The sequence below is a fragment of the Aptenodytes patagonicus genome, chromosome 5, assembly GCF_965638725.1.
Source record: "Aptenodytes patagonicus chromosome 5, bAptPat1.pri.cur, whole genome shotgun sequence".
Lineage (NCBI taxonomy): Eukaryota > Metazoa > Chordata > Aves > Sphenisciformes > Spheniscidae > Aptenodytes > Aptenodytes patagonicus.
Window position 1 is genome coordinate 56,463,972 of NC_134953.1, and position 21,226 is coordinate 56,485,197.

Sequence of the window (21,226 nt, forward strand, 5' to 3'; positions counted from 1 at the left end):
CCGAGGTCAGGCTGACAGGCCTGTAGTTCCCCGGATCCTCCTTCCGGCCCTTCTTGTAGATGGGCGTCACATTGGCAAGAGCACATACGCTAACATGTCTACAAGCTTGGAAAATATTTCAATTCCAACTACTCTAATAAAAAAAAACCAAACCAAACACCACTGTGCAAAAACAGAGATCAGGCATAGGTTTTTGTTTTGGTTTAAGTATGTCTGCCAAGTACAATGAAGACACTCAAATGTCAGCAAGAGTTCAACACGAATAGTGTCCAATTTTCTGAAAGGAGCCAATTGTTCCTACAGGACACACAGGTAAAATAACTAATCCATTTCAAGCTCTAGAGACAAGTAGTGCGTCAGGATTTGATTTCTCCCAACCACACACAGAACAATCGTGGTCGATTAAGCACTAAAACAAAATGTGAAGATCTGATCGAGAGGCTGGTAAAGAGACAGATTGTGGGCCCCTCTCTTACCTTAATATTTTAACAAGGGATCATAAACATAGAGGAGAAATCCAGGCATTTCAAAAGATTTTGCCCATTATTTCCTTAGTTTAGATTAAGCAAAATGTCAGCAGAAATGAATGCCTGTTCAGAAAAAAATCACAACTTGGAAAATGGTAGTGTGATGAAGTTACTGTACATGGAAACTAACATGTACAGTTACTGAGGAAACTGTACGTGGGTTCAGAGAACGTGTGCTGATTTATGATAGTATGACACCAAACGAATCCAGACCGAATGTTACAAAGCAAGGAACCTTCACAGACAAAAATACTGCTAAAAAGTTTCTGTTTAGTAAGGACTCTCTATTCCTCAAAGGAACAGAAAAGCTCATCCTTGAAGTTGAGAAACTCTTCTGCAAGTGATGAATTCACTGCTCATTAGAGAATTATATCATTAGAAGGATGTGCCTGTAATACCAAACAGTATTTTGAGTGTAAAAACTGCCAACATATCAAAGAAACTGTCCTGCCTTAATTGGACTGTATTTGGAACAAGTCAACAATGTATACACATTCACTTACGAAATAACATGAATTCTCAGTACCCATGAAAGCAGTGCAGCCTCTCTTTTCTCCTCATTGTATCCAGGGATTCAGGTGACTTTAAATTTAATAAAAGTCACAGGAAGAATTGAAATCTTCGCTACCCAGCCATTTACCATCAAGGAATCAGCTGCTTCTGCCAATATGATCACTTACGAAGTAGCAAACATCAGCATGCAGCTTCAGAGTTATGGCCCCTTTGGATTAACCGGGACACTTTCACCTCAGATACTAAGTCAGGCACAGCAAAATGAAACTGCCTCTGCTTCCAAACAGTTCGTATTTGAGAGATTCTTTGGCCATCTTTTGAGCTGGAAAGTGAACTATTTTGGCAGTAAAAGCTTTTATTCCAAGTAAATTATGTGACAAAAGACGAACAAGACAAATTTTGTGGCTAAAGGATTTACAGAGTTCTAGTTATATGCGTATAGGTAGTTACATACATTTGTGTATCTGCTTAAAAAGCAGGCTTCATTTTGCTCTACCTACAGTGGCCTCACTATAACTTCACATAGAGCATGATATCAAATTCCAGCTTAGATATTCGTTTCCCCTGCATCACAAGGCCACACCAGCAAATTTATTATTTCCGCATCAGCCAAAAAAGCTACAAGAATTACTTTAAAGTATATGCATCTCTGCTTACTACAAAAAGAAAACAGATTGTTAATTAATTAATGTAATGCTGTTACTGTCAAACCTGATCAAAAGTATGTTTTATAACATACATTCAGTGAATCACGTAAGCAAATGTGCAGTTAGAACAGCTACAAAAAAAATGGAAAAAGACTTCATGGAAGGAGCACCATCTTTCCTCGAGCACCACTGCTATGAATAATGTCTTCATGAGCCTTAACTACTTTGTCCAGTGGATATTCAGAGCCTACAATTGGTTTCAGCCAGCCAGCTTCTATGCCATCAAGGAGTGCTGTTGCACATTCGTGCCTCTCCTCCTGCGTGTAATAAAGACAGCATTTACCACAAGGTCTCTACATTTTAGAAAAGTGTTGACTATTTATTTAAGTGTTACACCAAATTTCACAACCCAAAAATAATTTATGATGTTCTGAGATTAAATCAAAACATAAAGGAATGAACAAACAAGTTACTTACAGCGAAGTTATGCTTTCATCCCTACAAACGATTTTAACTGGAAATAGAGAGGTGTTGGAATAAGCCAACAAAACATTCTTTAAAATAAAAATATTTCTTACCTCAGTTGCAAGAAACAGACTAACTCCGATTATGCTAGATTCTTTACTCATAGTGTCTCTTGGATTTATCTCAACAGGACCCCTACAGCCCACAACCTGTTACAAACGAGTTACAAGGTAGTTCAAGTTATAACTGTTGAATTGCGTTGCTAAATGCACAAACTAAAGTCAGTGGCAAAAAATACTTACCATCACCCTTCCTGCACAGGACAACAGTTGCAAGTCAGTAGCAAGATTGATGTTAGAGAGCATTTCTATTATTATATCAACTCCTTCCATCCCTGTGTATTCCTATATAGAACACAATATGTTATTTAAATCACTCCAATTAGTGCTTGGGTACCACTGTTTATTTCATATGCTACAGATAACATACATTTTACAGTTTATTGTTTACATTTTAAATACAGCCTTTGTACTAAGGCTGACAGCTAATAAGTTTAATTTTAGCATATTTTGATATGCTGAATTATGATATGCTACCATATTGGAATTTGCTGGAATGCAAGAGTTTCTAAATGCCATTGCCTGTGAAGAAAGAGCTCAGCTTTTCCAGCCTGGAAAAGTTTTTCCTTGTGTAGAAATGAAAAAGGCAGTACACTATTGCTCCTACATAAACCTACTTTAAAAAACTTCTGCAAACAACTGTTCACACTTTATTAGTAAGAAAAATACATACTGCATCACCTAGCCCTGATACATGCTTACCTTAATTTTATCAATGTAATTCGCTTCTCTGTGATTAAATGCTTGGTGAGCGCCATTTCTCAGAACCATGTTCATGCCTTCCTCAGTTCCCGCTGTACCCAACACCTTTAAACCACAAGCTCTGGCAATCTGACATGTTGCTATTCCCACCTGAGGGGAAAAAAAAAGGAAAAGAAAAAAAGAGAAAAAGGAGAAAAAAAAAAAAAGTCTTTTTTCTCTTTCTTTCTTAGCATTTTAAATTTTATATATTCTACCAGCAACTTGGACCTTACCCATTTAAAAAGCTGGCCTGGTAACATTTTTTTTTTTGCCATAATAAGTAATTTGGATCTTAAAGATAGCCAAACAGTCTTTAAAAAAAGAAAAGATATTTACAGAGGCATAGTAAAGTTTTGTGGTTTTTTTAATAGCTATCAGCATTTGATATAAATCCATGCAGAATATTGTCTATCTGTTAAAGTTGGGCCATATATATTTGATACAAAGCCAAGGAAATTCGTCTCTTCACAGAACCACCTGCTATTGATACCAGCATTATATATTGCAAAGAAAATCTGCAAGCACAAATTTTATTAACACTACTTTTGCACCTTTCACAAACAGATTAAATGGTATCTTTAGCAACCAAATTCTCCGTGTCTCATACCAGGTTTGCACTCCAGAAGATGTTTAGAGGTGAGGGATGCCTTCACAAAAACCTGATGTTGGAGCCAATGATCACTTGAGGCATACCAATGCCATCTCTTGGTTTTGCTTTGCGTCACAGCAACAGAATGCGAAAGCAAAACGAGGGAACAGCTGACATGTAGAATGCCTCCCTGGGATTCAGTCCCAGCTGGTCAGCTTCCTGAGGCTACAGATTCGGCAGCCCGCTGTACCGACCATACAGATGGATACCTCCTCCAGGATATGTTAAGATACACACGTTTTTATATTTTTTTGGGGGGGAAGGAAACAAACAAACAAATAAATACACAAACAAAGACGACCATAAAAACTCCATTCCGTGGCTCTGCTATTTAAATTTGTATGTATGAATAACACACACAATAAATGGACAGGCTTCTCGAAAAAATCTACCATGACCATCTGTCTGGCCAGGGTCTACCCAAACTGTTTGCCAAATGTGACCTTGTTTTCTCACCAGCAGATCATCAGTTTTCAACTAAATGAAAAAACAAACACCGTTAATTAAAATACATCATGGCCAGACTGATTTTCAGAGAAAAATTCAAAAGGAGGCACATTTTTAAGAATCATTATGGCAGTCAGCATCACTTGAAAGAAAAGATGCAGCACAAACCATCTTTTCTCTTCAGCATGTGCTTCATACCTATACATATCTCACTGCTTTTACAAGTATTCCTATAACAAAGGTTACAAGTCCACAGAACAACAGATTTGCATTATATGCCTCTGCAAACCAAAGGCAATATATCTTTTCAAGAAACACAAAATAAGTAAGAATAGAAACACTACATTTAGTTTAAGAAGAAAAAAGAGGCTATGATGCTGAATGTCATTCTAGTATCTTAGAATGAGACCTGAATTCCTCCTCATATGAGACTGTCATAATCACCTTTTTGCTGTCTACCAAATAATTAAGGAAACTTTGCCTGTTTATAGCAGCTGCTTGGTGCATCAGCAGAAGCTAAGCAACAAAGTGCAGAGTATGGGGGATAAATTAAACTAGAATGTTGTGTGAAAGAGATCTAAAGTTAGCTTGTCGTGTAAAACCAAAGAAAACTGTATGTTCAGTTTAACGCAGTATTCAGCCATGAATTTATACATTGCAGCATCTCTCCTTGTGCAGCTAGCGCTTAGCTAATAGGTAAAAAGATCCCAGAAATGCATAGTTGCTATGCACCAGTGATTACTACTCAGAGAACTGAGAACAAGTTGTATATATTTTAAAACCACAGCTTTCTGCTATTGGTTTTATCTCAGGAAGACCAGTTATAAAGCTTCCAGACCAACTTCTGACTGCAGCAGTGTGTTTATTATGTGACCCTCTGTACCAGGGGCCTTACACAATCACTCATGCAGTTTCATAGTTGTTTGGAATAACAGGGTTTGCTCTAAGAAAAAAGTATCCTAAAGTGTCTGAAATAAAAACCTAATTTTGTTAATCCATTAATTGATACAAATGTGACCATAAATCATACCACAGACAAAAGCAGGTACAAGGACAGAAAGCAGCATTTCTTATAACTTGCCTTCTCAAAATACTTACTCCCCCACTCGCACCATGCACGAGCACACTTTCCCCTGCTTTGGCACGCCCTCTGAATGGAAAAACAGAAAATATTGGCATTATGATTGCAGTACATGATCATTAAGCATCAGATTGCACATACTGACATCCAATCTCATCTTTCACACAGTATTATTTCCAATCTACGTTATGGCTAAACAGGTATAATCAGCCTCTCTGGGAAAACAAGGAGGCAAAATAAACCATATCATATATGAATTTAAGTAATATGCAATTATGTCAACATGCAACTAGCAGCAAGTAACAGTCTGGTACTGAACCTCAGTTCAAGATCTTCACCTGTTACAGATCTTAAAATAAACCACGCTAGTCCTAATCATTTGTTCTATCAAGCTAAACCAGCTTTCCAGTCCTAAACTCTCACCCAGCTGACACGGAAGGAAGTCTGGCTTTTACTCGTTATACTGTCCTATGGCAACAGCCAGGACTGTACACAGTCTCTCTGGCAGACACGCTCACAAAGAAAAGAGGTGGGTCTGCGCTACAGCACATTGTCCGTTTAATTAAGAAATTAGAACTATTCCTGGTTTTCTTCCCTAGCTAAAATACCAATGAGTACTGAAAGAGAGTTACACGTTTTATTACGTGATACTTATCGAAGAAGTCTTTCCAGGTCTGTTCTCTTAAGAAGAAATACTTAACAGGAAAATACAGTCTCTAGCTTCTAGGTAACAATTATCTGGCAATTCCATCAGTATAACAAATTTAACTTAAGTGTTTTAAACATTTCCCACTCATTGATCTCTCCCCATTTTACAGGACAATGAAAATACGGGCTTCAATGTTTTAAATATTCAAAAGCAAAATGCACAAACTTAGATTGGGCACCTTACTTTTGGAAAAGAGCGCGATAAGCAGTGAAGGAGGGTATTCCAATCGCTGCTCCTTGCCTAAAGTCCAATTTATCCGACAAAGGAAAGACTCTATTAGCTGCAGCAACTGCATAATCTGCATATCCTCCAGAGATCGTACCAATGGTAAAAACTCTGTCACCTTTCTAGAAAGGAGGGAAAGAAAATAGAGAAATTAATCATCTCCCTTATTTTTTCCTTAATATACATTAAGAACCAGTTCACAGAAGTTTAGGCTATTTCTAACAGCTCACATTAAAAATAACCAGTTATACTTGTCACAGGGAAGATTTTTATAAATGCTAATACATACAATCAATGCAACACAAACCATATAATGTCATATACTTAGATTTAAGTGTCATAATTATAACCCCCACTCTACAGTGTAACACACAAACCTACTGTCTCATTAGTATTAACATGAATGAACCTGAACACTAAAGAATTCCATCCACAGATTCCAAACGCAAAACCTCAAAAGCTTTTACAAACACAAAAGAACCGTTTCTCAATTATTTTTGTTTAAACGTGGAAAAAAGATGTACTCTTAATATACCCTAAGGTAACTAAATATTGCTGCTGTTCTTCAACAGGGAATACTCAAACCAGCAATTCAGTAGGTGATGCAGGAAATGCACCACCTGGCAGTGTGCTGTATGCGTGTGCGCCTAGGCGCTTCAGTCCTGCCGATGGAGCACAGCGCCAGCTGCGGTGGTCCAGGTCAGCACCCAACCTTGTACAAGCCCGCTCGGAGAACGACAGCAGTATCCGTTAACATTCACAGTTACCGAGCTCTGATTGTTCTACTATTTGTATGTTGATCTCAATAAATATACAGCATGTGGACTGCGTCAGTTTGGTTTGCAGACGTCGGGTATTAACTCCTGTGCAGAGGGCTGCATATCAGCATAGCTGTTTCTCAAGCATTATGAGTATGCAAATGAATGAGCCTGGCTACTCAGCATTTTCAGGATGTCTGTCTGTGGCACGTACTGATCTCATCATCTCTCTCTTTCATGCAAGCAAAGAGCATCACAATTTCCATAAGAAACAAAAAGCACACACAGCAGATATAGCAAACTACTGATAAGAAACTACGAATAAACGTGATTCTTCTCTCTAGATAACCAAATCTCTCATCTCTCCCACAATAGTTACATAAATTCCAAGTCAGGAAATGCCAACACCATTTTAACTACAATTTTTTCTGTTTGTCTGAGACCAACAGCCTAGTGACTTGAAAGGAAGAACAGATTTAAAAACTAGATAAATTTCATAGATATCTTTTAGGAAACTGGTAATTGCCTTCTCGTGTCCCAAGGCCTTCCCCCTGAGAAAATCTAAGTAAAATTACTAGACTGGAATAATAAAGTATTATTTGAACAGTTTTAACAACAAATAAGTAATTTATGGGGTTTTGTAAGTCACTAAAATAAAGGCTATTTCCATTTCCCCCAAAAAAAATTTACAGAAAATTTTTCAGTTCTGCCTGAAATTATTACCTCAAGCAGGAAGCATCCAACTTCAAATATTTCTGCAATGCCATAAAAATAGTTCTGAACCACAACTTTTGTACACCAGATATCATTGCTTTAAGCAGACAAACTGAAGTGCCTCTTCTGAGACCTTTTAACTCTTGGAGGTCAACAGCATTAAAGACTTCCCTACAGTTCTATCTACAGACTGGATTGCCAATATGATCTTGCTGCGTGCTTTTACCAGTCAATGAAGGTGATTTCCGCTCCCCCCCCCCCCCGAACAGATTACATGATTATAAGCAATAAAACCAGGAACAGTAGTATAGCAATCACACAAAGAGGATACAATAAACAATAATGAATTAAAACCCAATGCATAAATACCTTGAATGCAGTCACATGTTCCCCAACACCTTCTATTACACCAGCCACATCTGAGCCCGGAGTATAGGGTACAGCTGGTTTTCTAGCATGATTTCCAGACCGAATATATGTCTCGACAGGATTTACTCCACAGGCATGGACTTTAATTAACACCTAAAAGAAAAGATGCTTCTTAAGCAATAATTAAAAAGATTTAGAACTTGAATTCACAGCACAGTATCATGGCATTTTAACCAAATTCTTAAACAGAGTCAGCAAAAATTCAGTGTTGAACTGAAGCTATTCCATATAAAGGATTTCCTAAAAATATGTAGCCCATATAACAGTAAAAAGCCCACGTTTGTTAAACGTGATGTCTCAGGTAGTATGAATACACTGATCAAAAACTACATGTTCAAGATTAAAAGTTTTGTTTTGTATTCTTCATTCGGTTCTGAGTGTACCTGTATCATTCAGTATCATTATTTCAGTTCACAGAACTCATATATACCTGATTTTCTTTTGGATCAGGAATTAAGACATCTGACTGGAGTTTAAGCACTTCAGGGCCACCAAATTCAAAAACTCTGACAGCTCTCATCACACTTCTTGTGGCTGCCATAGCGATCAGAATATCTGGGGGGAGGGGGGAAACAGTAACATTGTATTGCCTTCGTAATTTATTTTGCATCTTCAAAAGAAAGAAATCAAACAACCGCCTGTCAAGCAACTGAATAAATAGAACCTCACTCCTGATTTACATTTGGGGTTTGTTTGTTTGTTTTGGGGTTTTTTCCCCCAAATCTTGCAAAAGGCAGAAAATTAATCCTACCATTTGCCAGACTTTATGGGTATTAAGAGAATCACATGCAAATAATTTATCCATAGAAGTATTTCTACAGCAGCTCCCATGAACACTGCACTGCTATCACATATGCAGAGATGTACAGAACTTTGGGGAAAAACATTGATAATTTACTATTACATCCTGGTGAAATAGCCTGTCGTACATTGGCTGACTGCGTAATCTAGCCAAGTGACATTCCAGTCACTGCTCCTGCTTACTATTAAACATCTATGCAAAAAAAAAGCAACAAAAAACTACTCATCAGCTATCAAAAACAGAAGATACCATAGGACATTAAAACAAGCCAGGAAAAACTGAAGTGCAGATATTCAAGATTCCAATCCTTAATTCCAGCTGGATTTCACCACTGCAGCTGTAGGTGACAGAGACCATGAACCACAGCCCTCAGCGGCTGCAGCTCAGAGCCTTGTATGCATTAACGGAAGCAATGACAATTTATCAACACGTGAAGCTGTAACTATTCCAACTGCATTCATTTGTGAAGTATTCTAACAGAACACTGCAAGCAAGCTACTCCTACTACTGGAAAAGTTATACACAATTCTTTCAGAAATCTGATCGATTCAGACAGAGGAGCTTTACTGGGTACACAGCAAATAATCACAGGACAGCAAACAGGCATACAGGAACCTTAATGACACCAAGAGATCATGCTTTTGGCCAACTCCAGCTAAAGAACTTTAGGGCTGTAGCCAGAGGTAGGCTTTTTCCCAAAGATGATTACAGCTTTTAAAAGTACCTGACTTAATCACTATTTTTTTCTCCTAGCTAATACAGTCTGTAAGGCTTCACATTTTTGGTTGCCTGTTCAAGTCAGTAAGAGTATTAGTCACAAGGATATACACAACTAACATTTCCCTTGGGACACGACAAAAATCTACACTGCGAAGTAATTTCTGAAGCATAGGTCACTTTTATACGTAGTGATAATAAACCAAATTAAAAGAAGGCTTCTATTCTGCTCAGAAAAAAAACTGGACCTGTAGGTTTTAATAAATGATTCTGCAGTATGATGACTGATCGTTAGGATGAGGCCTTCTCTAGACAACTGGAAGCAGCCCCGATATCCGCTGGAAGGGGCAACGGGTGGGCACAAGCAATCCAGGAGGCTTCCCGAGTGCCTCGGTGACAACGTCCTGGCACAGGCGATCGAGGAGCGGAGAGGAGAGGGGAGGTGTCCTCGTATTCACAAGCAAGGAAGGACTGGAGGGGGACGTGGAGGCTGGGGGCAGCCTTGGCTACAGCGACCAGCAGATGGTGGAGTTCAGGACCCGGGAGGAGGGAGCAGGGCAAGCAGCAGGACCACAGCCTGTCGGTCAGGAGGGCTGGCTCTGCCCCTTCAGGGAATCCCACGGGATTCCGGAGAGCCCCGCGGGGGTGAGGGGGGGCCCAGAGAGCTGGCTGAGAGTCAAAGATCAACCTCCCCAAGCTCGGTGGTCCCTCCGGAGAAGCACACCACCAAACAGGCCCGGGCGGATGCAGGAGCAGCTCCTCAGGCAGAAAGCGGAGCAGGCAACGAGAGGGGACCCGGGAGGCGCCCCCCAAGCAGGCGGGGATGGGGTCGGGAAGGCCACGGCCAGCTGGGGTTGAACTGCAGGGCACCAAGACGGGCTTCCGCGCGTGCCCCGGGAGGCGAGGGGAGGCGAGGGGAGGCGAGGGGAGGCGAGGGGAGGCGAGGGGAGGCGAGGGGAGGCGAGGGGAGGCGAGGGGAGGCGAGGGGAGGCGAGGGACGCGCGGGCGCGGCGGCCCCGAGCTGCGCAGGGTCTCCCCCGCCTCAGAGCAGCCGCCAGGAGCCCGGGCCCCGGGGCGGTCGGGAAGTGGAGCCTGGTCCTCCGTCGCAAGCGGGGGCACAGCCGGCTGAGAGGGGCCTGACCCGGCTCCTGGGAGGCTCACCGGCTGCTCAGGAGGGAAACGGGGCCGCACCGCAGGAACAGCCCGGGCCCGCCGCGGCCCTCGCCCCCGCAGCGCCGGCGGGGAGGCCCCGCCCCAGACACGCCCCTCGTCACCAGGCCCCGCCTCGGACACGCCCCTGCAGTCAGGACGCGCCCCTCGCCGGCAGGCTCCGCCCCCGGACACGCCCCTCGCGGCCAGGCCCCGCCCAGCCAGCCCTCGCAGCAGCAGCCGCCGCCGCCGCCACCGGAGGTCCCGGGGCTCCCGCTGGCAGGGCCGGCCCGGAGCGCCGCGGCCATGTCCGCCTCGGCCTGCGGAGCCCAGCCCCGCGCGCCGGGAACAGCCGGCACGGGCAGCGCGGGACCGCCGCCGGCCCCGCCGCCCTGCAGCGGCCCGCCCCGCTGCCCGAGGCAGAGCCGAGTCCCGGAGACCGCCGGGGAGCCCTCGCGCCCACCGCCTACCTCCGGAGCGCTCCTGCCCCCGCGGCGGAAAGCGGGCCCGGACCGATCGGCGGCGGGGGCGGGGGCAGCCAGGGGGCGGGCGCGGCGACGGGCGTGCCACAGCCCGTCCGGGTCGCCCGCCCCTCGGCCGTCGCGTGTGGAAGTTTGGCCCTCGCGGGCTCCCGTCAGGCTCGCGCGGCGGCCGCCGTAGGTGTGGCACGGAGGTCGCCGTTGCGGCGCCGGGGCCGCCGCCCCCCCCTCATGGCGGCCTTCCGGCAGTGGAAGGCGCAGCGCCTGGCGCGGGCGGACGCCAGCAGGAAGGGCGCCCTGGACGAGCGCGCCGCCGCCGTCGTGCAGCTCCTCAACGGGCGAGCCCAGTTCTGCACCACCAGCTCCTGCTCGGGCCGCCTGGTCCTGGCGCAGCGCAGCGCAGCGCCGCGGTGAGTCCCGCGGCCGCCCGCCGCTGGCACGGGGCTGGGGGGTCCTGGAGATCCCGCCGCTCCCGTCGCGGCAGCAGAAGCCTCGGCTCTCGGGGCCCTTCGAGCTGGCCGGGCCGATGCGGGTCGGCGGGGGCGGCTGCGAGCGGCTCCGGCGGCGCCTCTGCCCGGCCGCGGGCGCGCCGGGCTCCCGCCGCGCTCTTCAGCACCGGTGAGGGCCGCAGGTTTTCTCTGCCAGCGGCCACTTGGGTGAGGCGCGGGAAACTTGTGACTTTTCTCCTGTCGGTGCGGCGCAGACCCTCGATGCCGTGCCCTGCTCGCCTCGGCACGCCGCGGGGAGGCCGCTGGCCGGTGGAGGGGTTCGCGCCCTCGCAGCGCTGGCGAAACCGGGAGCGTGGCACCGGGAGCGCGCTGGGCACGCGGTTTGGGAGCTCGGAAAGCAAATCAGTTTGACGTGGAAGGTTTTGGTGTACGGTGCGGTAGAAGGCTGCTGGCGCTGAAAGCGGCATTCAGTGGTTCGCTGTCTCTGCTCCAGTTTTCCATCTCGATTGCTGGGACATAAACCTCTCTGATGCTAGACCTCAGTTGTACAGCTTCATCTGACTGAGAATGTATGAAAGCATAGATAAGTCAGTTTTAAACTACTTTTATGTAAATATATTTTCCTGCGTTAAGAAAGCATGCTTTTTTAAAAGCAATTTTATTTACTCTGAAGGACCGTTTTTTTATACAAGCACAAGATCAGACATCATCTATCTGTAGTGCTAGTTTAACCGTTTCTCTTCATTACTAGGATACAAACAGCTGTGAGATCCAGAAGAAAAACTGCACGTGGCTCATGGTAACACATGAAATGTGTATCAAAGACGATGTGGTAAGAGGACAATGTGATACAACTTTTATATTTAGTTAATGTAATGTTTCTAATGTCATGGAAAACACGTCATGTGAAATATAAAGAAATTTTTAGGTTTTTTATTTCTGTTACTGAGATGAGTTGACGCTCTAATTTCAAAATGAACTTTTCTCTAGGCGTTCTACTTAATAAATTCTTAAGACGTGTTTTGAAGAGAATGCTTTTAAGCTTAACGCTAAATTCTCTGCGTAGTTGTAAATGCAGCTAATATGAAACTCGAGTAATTTCTTACTGTCTGGAGTCGCATAATCTCCGCATCACGATAGCTCGACAAGAAGTCAGTGATTACTACTGCTTCTGTAGCAGAAGACTGTCTTTCAGAAAACGATTTCTGAAAATCTAAGGTACGGTGATTCTTATTTCTTAAAAACCCTTTCCTTATTCAGAATAAGCAGAAATAGTACTTTTCTAAGCAAGTGTTCTTCCTTTCCTGAAAGATTACTGTTAGTATAACAATGTGTTTTTCATTTCTACAGCTTTTTATCTGCTCTTTGTTCTCCCTTCTTGTTGGATTGCCAGCAAGGTATCAGCTGGAGACTAGATTTGATTTAAAAGCCTTCCTATCCAAAAGTAAAATAAGCTTAATTTCTGTAGAATACTTCCTGGTCTTTGGACAGTGATGCCATAGTCATTAGCAGATGACGCTGGGCTAAATGAAAACAGTACGCTCCTTGTTAATACCGAAGTAACAATTGCTGTATGAAGCTAGGCGTTTGCCTAGTGAAAGTTCTGTGTCAGGCAGCATCTGAGATGATGCTTACTCAAGCAGCAACGTTCCTGCAGGGGACAGATGCAGGATAATGTGGCCTTTATCCCGTTCTCCAACAGTTAGAGCCTGACATACACCTTAATGCAGTAATTGTAATACCTCTGTCAGAATGGGTCAGTTGTGATTAACAAATATTTTGTGTTGTCCTCATTAACCGTTTCATACGTTATGGCCATTCTTGCTTCGTTGTTTGGGTCAGCTGTTCCAGAAGCAACCAAAACGAATTCCTTTGTTTCTGTTAAATGTAGATGCGTTCAGGTAAGCATGCCCTTGGGCATGTTCATTTTGTATGTAGTAACTCCTTCAAGACAGTTAAAACTGTCTTGAGTTAAAAAAACCTCTTGAATTTAAAACTGTCTTGAGCCCAGCTTGCTGTGCTAACAGCTCTTCATTTACAGACACCTGAAACTAGTGTAACAGTGAATCTCTTATACTGCATTTTTAATTTAGTGTCTTAAAATCCCCTGAAATTATTAAAAAAAAAAAAAAAATATATATATATATATATATAAAAAATGGGTTTTTTTTCAGTATGCTTTCAAAATAGTCTGCTCTCTGCATACATCCCTTTGCTTTGTCTGTCCCAAAAAAGAAGCGGTTAGACCTTACCAGGTCTAAATTCTCTCACTCAATTCATAGCTCACTTTACCGTATGCATACATTCTCACGCATGCACAGAAAAACTCCTCCAAAATATTTGTCTTCATTAGTATTTGTTCTAGCAAAGCAGAGCTTGCTGAAATTTCCATCAGCAGATTTCAGGCTGAGTAGGACACAGTAGGTTGTTGCTGACTCTTATGAGAGGAAATGCTCTGATTTTTCCTGTTCCCTTTAACAGGTAGACGGGATTTTTTTTTAATGCATGAATTGCAAGTGTAAGAAAAATGTCTTTGACTGATTTTTAAACTACTGTACTCCAATGTATGATAAAGCTTTGTGAGTGCGGTATTTAGGAAATGAGAAGGGAAGTCAGGATCTTGTATGCTGTGTGTTGTGCTTTTCGGCTGTCAGATCATTTGACCTCACTGCGTATATTAACCGCAACAATATGAACATAGGATGTTTGTTTTGTAAATTATTTTTATCCCTGTATCCTCTCAATGCTTAGAGAAAAAGCATCGTGTATTACGCAGTACCTCTTTGCAAGGTTATTGATATGACACAAATACGATCTCATAATTACACAACAGTGTAAAACTGAAGCGGTGTACTTTTTTTCCTTGACGCACTATTGGCGTGAATCTCAACCACCTTCCACTTTGGATTTTTGGATGTGTGTACACCAGAATTTGGCCAGCTGCCGTTTAATACTTTAAGAGGTGCATGTGCAGACCGTTTGCTTCTACCAGGACCTGTGCACACATAGTTTTGTCCCCATGTCTGTGTGGACAGACCCGTAAGGTATGCAGTCAGCTGCTGGTTTTGCATATTGCTGACAAACCGTCCAAATGTCTAGCTTGAGTGTCAGTACAGCGTATCTCATGAGTGAGGTGTCATCTCCTCTTCTCGTGAGCGGGCTTTGCCGAATGCAGTGGGCTGTGCACTGCCCTCGTCAGACTGTAACTTCTACCCGAGCTAGTAACATGACTGCAGCTGTGCAGCGCCGTAGTGAAAGTGTTTGCTGTAGTACCGACATACGCTCTTTGTAGAACAAGGGCTGCGTTCTGCGTTACTGTAAACGTGCTGCCGTGGTCAATCGTTAAATGCAGTCAGCTGTTTTCTGCTTCGTATCACTTTGGCGATTGCTCCTGTGTTTGGAATAGAGGGATTTTCATTTGTGTGAGGTTTTTTACATATCACCGGCAGGTACTTTCTGTCATTCTATGACAGCAGTTAGACTTTGACTCTTTAGAGATGAGGGGCCTAATCCTATTCCCACTGGGTGTTTTCCCATCGGCTTCACTGGGAGCAAATCGGGGCCCCAGACCATTAGACTTAATAGAAAATTACTTTCAGTATTTCCCTATTAAACTGAGTTTGCAGGAAATTAATGATTTAGATGCAGTAAGATAATAAAAAACCTTTACTGAAAATATTTTGTTCCATTAATAAGCTTTTTGAGGAAACAAGTATTGTAAGACAGCTTTGGGACAGTGCTAACAGGCATAGATGATTTCAGTCAGCATGACTTTCTTAACTAGTTGTATTCTCGTTGAAAAGCTACCCCTAGAGTATCTGCTAAATTACTTAGCTTTGTCAGAGAAACAGAAACCCTTAAGACACCCTCACTGATATCACACACGCTGATCGCAGCTAGTAATGTGTTCTCTGTTATAATACTTGTCTCAGAGACAAGTCTGTCTAACTTGGCTGCCACAATGGATGCGGATCATTTTGCTGAATGCTCTGTTGGCCAGAACAGAGTTCTCAAACATGGGAAAGCGTCTGAAAAGGGAACATGGAAACGTGCCTGAAAAGGGAACACACGCGTCCATGGCAGGTCCCAGCCTGTGTTACGCACCATGCATGCCGACTGCCGCGTGAATTTGTGTTCCTCCTGAAATCAGCACAGCCCAAGCAGACACTACACAACGCGGCGGCCTCAGGAGTATACACAGCCAGCCTTGTGCTGTGCTGTGGTGCACAGAGAAACCACACGAACTCTGCAGAGCCCAGCTTTGGATAAGGAAGCTGTTTGACCGTGCTAGCCCACTCTCAGGCAGGGTGAATTCACCACAGTGGAGCACTGTGTCAACACAACTCATTTCCAGGCCCAAGCAAATGCTAAATAAGCTAGCTTAGGTATTTCTGTACAGCACTGCATTATGCAATGCTGATCGTTTCTGTTTCTCATCAGCTTTAGCACAGCTGTGGTTACTTGGGCATTTTTTAAAATCTGGCGCACAAATTACAAACTTAGCCATTCAGAAAAACCTGCTTTCAACTTAAAATAAGAATATATATGGAGGAGATGCTGCATAAATACATTTAAATACTTTTCGATGTTTAAAGGAAAGGAGAGAGTGTTACTTCAGCAGTTTTCTTTTATACCATCATGTCTTAAAAAACCATATGAATTTGATTATTTGCTGAAGATTTTATGGAATATTTTCATTTTAAAAGAAAGATGAGAAGGGCTAGACAAAACAACAAAGTATGGGAAAACAGCTGAAATTTCTCGAGTTAACGTAGCAAATTTTTTAGTGCGGTGAATTAAGCAAGTGAAGGCAAACAAGAAGGGGGAGCAAATAGTGCTTATGATTAAATAATCACACAATTGAATAGGTAATATAACTGCCTCAAAGTGACCTTTCTGAATGGAAGAAAGTAATACTGGACCTCAGAGAACTGAGGGGTCTGAAGGAAATCTCTTGAATTTTGTCATTACTGTTACCTCTTTTTTTTTTTCTCGTCTTGTGGGTTTATGCCTCTAATTTCAACCTCTGAATTTTTTATCTTTATAAGTCTTATACAGTAGGCTATGCATTATTATTTAAAGTAGGATTAAAATGTGATCAAGTACATTAGGCCATGAATTTAATCTGCTGAACCCCAGAAAGTTTCTGAAGTTGAGGAAGGTACTTCAGAAACTAAATGTCTTTGATTTTAAAGAACAGTTTAAAAAAAACCCCAAAACTAAAAAAACCTGCTTAGGTTTCATGTGATTGCAGTAAAACAGTCTTCTTCCCTTGCTGTACTGACTGTATCGATCCGTTTGAATGTACAAAGAAATAAACAGGGAAGTGCACTTTTTCAAGTTTTTAAAGTCTACCTTGTGATGAGTTTCTATCAAACCTAATCAGTTTAGCAAACAGAATCATGGAAATCCATGGAATTTCTATGTGCTATAAGCAATGAAAAATCAAAAGCAGCTGAACAAACCTGATTGCTTGGAACTCATTTGCTGCATTGTTAATGCTTGTTTCACACACTGACTAGCTGTTATTTTCTTTTTTTTTTTTTTTTTTTGCAGTAACAGTACACACTTGCAGTATTAATATAAATATTTTGGTTTATTTTCCAGATGACAGCACTAGAGAAAGCCACTGGTGACGTTGTGCTCAAGTTTGAGCCATTTGTTCTTCATGTGCTATGTCAAGAGCTGCAAGATGCACAGCTTCTGGTAAAATTACATCAAGTAACAATGTTACATTGTTGTTCTGTTATATTCCTTGCTGTAAAAGTACTGGCTCCTGAGTAAGCTTTAGCACTTAGGAATAGTCCCAGATGTGCTGTGTGTTTAATAACTAGGGTAGTAAAAGTAAGCTGATGAAGAAAACACAGCTTTAAACTTAGTAGAGATTTTGCTGTACTTCTTAGAAAACAAAATTACTCAACTACAATTCAGTGTTGAAGCTGAAGCAGGTTGCCTGGTAAAAAATGTTTTCCCAGTGAGCCTGGGTTGCTTTCACTGGCTGAAAGTGATGGGTTTTTTCAGCTGTCATTTTGCTACCAGCCAGGCCATTTGGCTCCAGTGTTTCAACTAATTGAGTAGTACCTTTGCCTTCTGCTTTTCCAGAATGACTCTGGAGAGTAACGCATGATGGGCTTGTTCCTTCATTAATGTAGAAGAGAGTTGATTAGCTTCTTTTATAGTAGTGCTGCGCTTTCAGCTATAAAAGTGTTGCACGACTGTCTATATGGTTACCAGCTCTTCAAGATGAAATAGTACAGTGCCCAGAGAGACGTTAATGTCCCATCTGCGCTAATGGATTAAGATTAGACAATCAAGATTGACTATAGTTCTTTGAAAACCAACCACAATTTGTGATACGACATGGGTTTGATCTTAAAAACATTTTAGTGTAACTATTATTGCATTAATTTGGGGAGATGGTTTTGAATAAGTTTTTTTTCAAAACTGAGATTATAAACTGCATTGCAACCCATCCATAATTATTTCTTGCTGTGAAAGTGTATAAGACCTGTTTAAGGCATTTATTTGTTCTGCAGCATTCAGTGGCTATTGATTCTGGGTTCAGGAACTCTGGTGTTACAGTTGGCAGAGGAGGAAAAATTATGATGGTAAGGAATTTTCTACTTACCTGTAAGAAATGTAATAAAATCATATCATTACTGTTAACCTTGATTTTTTTACGAGCTAAGATCTGAACTGTAATGTGATTGACAGCTATCACAGGGCATGCTGTAGCAAAGAAATATCTTTCTGCTTTAGTTGACAGCACACTAACCAATTGTGTGGATAAGTGGGGTTTTTTTTCCTGTAATGAACTCCCCATGTTATTTAAATAACCTTCATAAAATAAAAATCTTTATTCTAGATAAATCCTTCTGTGGGTGTTTTTAGGCTGTCCGGAGCACTCATTGCTTAGAAGTCCCATTGAGCCACAAGGGGAAATTGATGGTCTCCGAAGAATATATTGAATTTCTGATACATGTAGCTAATCGAAAAATGGAAGAAAACACAAGGAGGATTGACAGGTTTGTAAGAGTACACCAATCCTATTCATGACATCTAAATCCAAAAGCGAGAGAGGTTATGTAAAAAAAAACCCAAAACACAAACCAACCAACCAAAACCAGACACACCCCCCCCCAAAGTCTAAAATACAATTTCAATTAATTTTTTGAGCTCTGAAGACTATAAACTGTTTAAACAAAAACCTATAAACAACATGAGTTTGCAGACTGCTTTGTTACTGAGTAGGGTTTAAGTTTCTTTTTCTAATGCTAACAGCATTTGTTACTCTAACACAGTAACCATTTCAGAAGTATTCCGATTGCAATGCACACTTTAATCCACTAAATGCTTTGTATAGTTTCCAAAACTGATGATTTTATGAAGGCGGTGGAAGATTACACACACTTGGTGTCTTTACATTTGTCTCCCGCTGAGGAACAGAATAGGCAGAAGAGCCGAAAAGCCAAAAAGCATGAGGATCAAAAGGACGCTGGAGAGACGCCTACATGTACTAAGACCAGTTTCTTTTTATATGTCCATTGAAAATCTCTGTAGTTGTTAAAGTTAAAAGTAATTGCTAATAGTAGCAGTCCATCTGATCATTAATGCTATCATTCATCAGACGTTTAACCTGATACCATTTTATAGTTTCTGTAAGATTAACAGGGTCTTAATGGCACATGAGTACATCCACTAATGGATTTCTAACATACAAGCATTACAAAGAGAAGTGGCATGGCACACGCAAGGACGCTTGCTGATATTTCTAATTTTTCTTCCAGCATGGGCTAGAACATTTCAATGTTAGTAACGATTTTCTTCTCTTACACGTTTTGGTTATATTACACAAGCATTAGTTTCTCAGAGTAGTTTTACAGATCCTGAGCAAACCTACAAAAACAATAACTACGCAATTGTTTCTTTCTAGATTCTACAAATGCTTAGAGTTAGCTTTGAAAACTGCTGTCAGTGCAGACAACTCGCCTTCTGAGGAGACGGAGAAGAATCGCTCTGTGTACATTCACAGGAGAAAGAGAAAGACCATCCAAGAACAAGATGTACACACCTCTCCAAAGGATCACAATGAAGAATTGGAGCCTGAGGATGATACAGGAAGCAATCTTGATATTTTTGCTGAAATCATGATATAGACTAAGGCATTTGAAAGCAAATGGCAAACTGAGTAATAACTGCAATGCTCTTTGTAAGAGATATAAATACTGCTCTGTTCTAAGTAGTAACACTCTCATGGACGTTTACCAGAAAAAAAGGTAATTAAACAGAATTGTGAACAGGTTTAATGCCACAGAAGCACAGAGAACAAAACCGTAGAACGTTTTGGGGTTTTTTTTAACAGCACCGTTGAATTAACAATCTTTCACTCTGTCTGTCAGTTATCACAGAAATAACTGGTTTGCTAAAGCCTTTGGCCACGTGCTCTATGGAAGCGTTTCACTTCCAAATGCTGGGTTTAGGCCTTCTGATTTTTGCAGAGCAGAGAAACTCTAAAAACTGGGTTGTTATCCCTGAAGGTTGTTAAACCCTGTAGGACCTCTGCAAAACAGTGTGCACCAATATAGACGGCCCTTTCAAAACAGGCAGCTGAAGAACAGTACCTGATGTGGAGGTTAGAATAGAAAAGTAGAAGTTACGTACTGCTCTATGCCGGCTTCAGCCAGGTGCGTCCAGGATCCTTCCTGTCTCTTGCACCGGGCGGCAAAGTTGATGCCGTTTTCCTGCACTTTACTGTCTTTCAGGCTCCAGACCCACTGTGTTCATGTGTTCCGCTTCCCTTGGCCAGCGGCCATTAAGTGTTATTTTTCTTTGCATCTTTTAGCCAACTCTGTATGCTGATAGTTTGTTAGCTCACTGACATATCATTCTATGTGGCCAGCACCCATCTTCAGTTCCAGCTGTTGGGCAGGAAGTCAGCCAAAGTGTACAGTAACGGGCTTTCTTACCAGGCCATGAGCCACTGACGTGCAATAAATGTTAACTATAAAACAGTGCAATAATTTGTGCATTCCTGTATTGTACTGTTGGAAAAGTCACTCCATACTTGTATTTTTCAGAAAAATGGTGAATTTGTAAACCTTAGCAACAATGGATTCTGAGCCCACCCTTTTATGACTGAGTGATGGCTAACTGCAAAACAAGACCCTTCCTGAAGGAAACGGTTTATTTGGTACAGTAACTCCCAGTTCATATAGGTCATTGTTTCCATTACATAAGCCTATGTCTTGGGGACATTTTAATTCCACTGTAAAAATTTGACATACTAGGTGGCAGCCAAAGGGAAAAGTAATTGGGGGCTTTAAATAGATTCTGGAAGACCTGGTAGGCTGTGCTTCCAGTAGCAGGCATGCCAAAACAAGTAAACTTGAGCCTTTTGTGTTGCTTGTGTTACGAACTTACAGCTTGAACAGTTTGGTGTGCTTGCTTTCATCCTATTTCTGGTGGCTTGAAAGACCTTAGCAGCTGGTTGGGGCATGGGAAAGTGAGAGGCCAACACCTTTCCGTCCTTGCAAGAAGATTGCGGTTGTGTCAAGTGAGTTGCTGGGTGGTTGATGCTGTCCTTGGCTGTTGGCTGTGAGCACATAT

General features: G+C 42.2%; 1 protein-coding gene and 1 pseudogene across 1 annotated transcript; one reads left to right on the forward strand and one right to left on the reverse strand.

The window, feature by feature from the left end:
• Window positions 1-1,375: 1,375 nt before the first annotated feature.
• Window positions 1,376-10,771, reverse strand: LOC143161190 (quinone oxidoreductase-like). The gene is made up of 9 exons (XM_076339897.1): window positions 10,705-10,771; window positions 8,455-8,579; window positions 7,965-8,117; window positions 6,082-6,245; window positions 5,207-5,258; window positions 2,974-3,123; window positions 2,455-2,556; window positions 2,266-2,361; window positions 1,376-2,004 (listed from the first exon to the last, which is right to left on the reverse strand). Exons 2-9 carry the CDS (start codon window positions 8,563-8,565, stop codon window positions 1,843-1,845), a joined length of 990 nt encoding a protein of 329 aa, XP_076196012.1. The 5' UTR covers window positions 8,566-8,579; window positions 10,705-10,771; the 3' UTR covers window positions 1,376-1,842.
• Window positions 10,772-11,373: 602 nt separating this feature from the next.
• Window positions 11,374-20,640, forward strand: LOC143161191 (tRNA wybutosine-synthesizing protein 3 homolog; annotated as a pseudogene).
• Window positions 20,641-21,226: the final 586 nt, after the last annotated feature.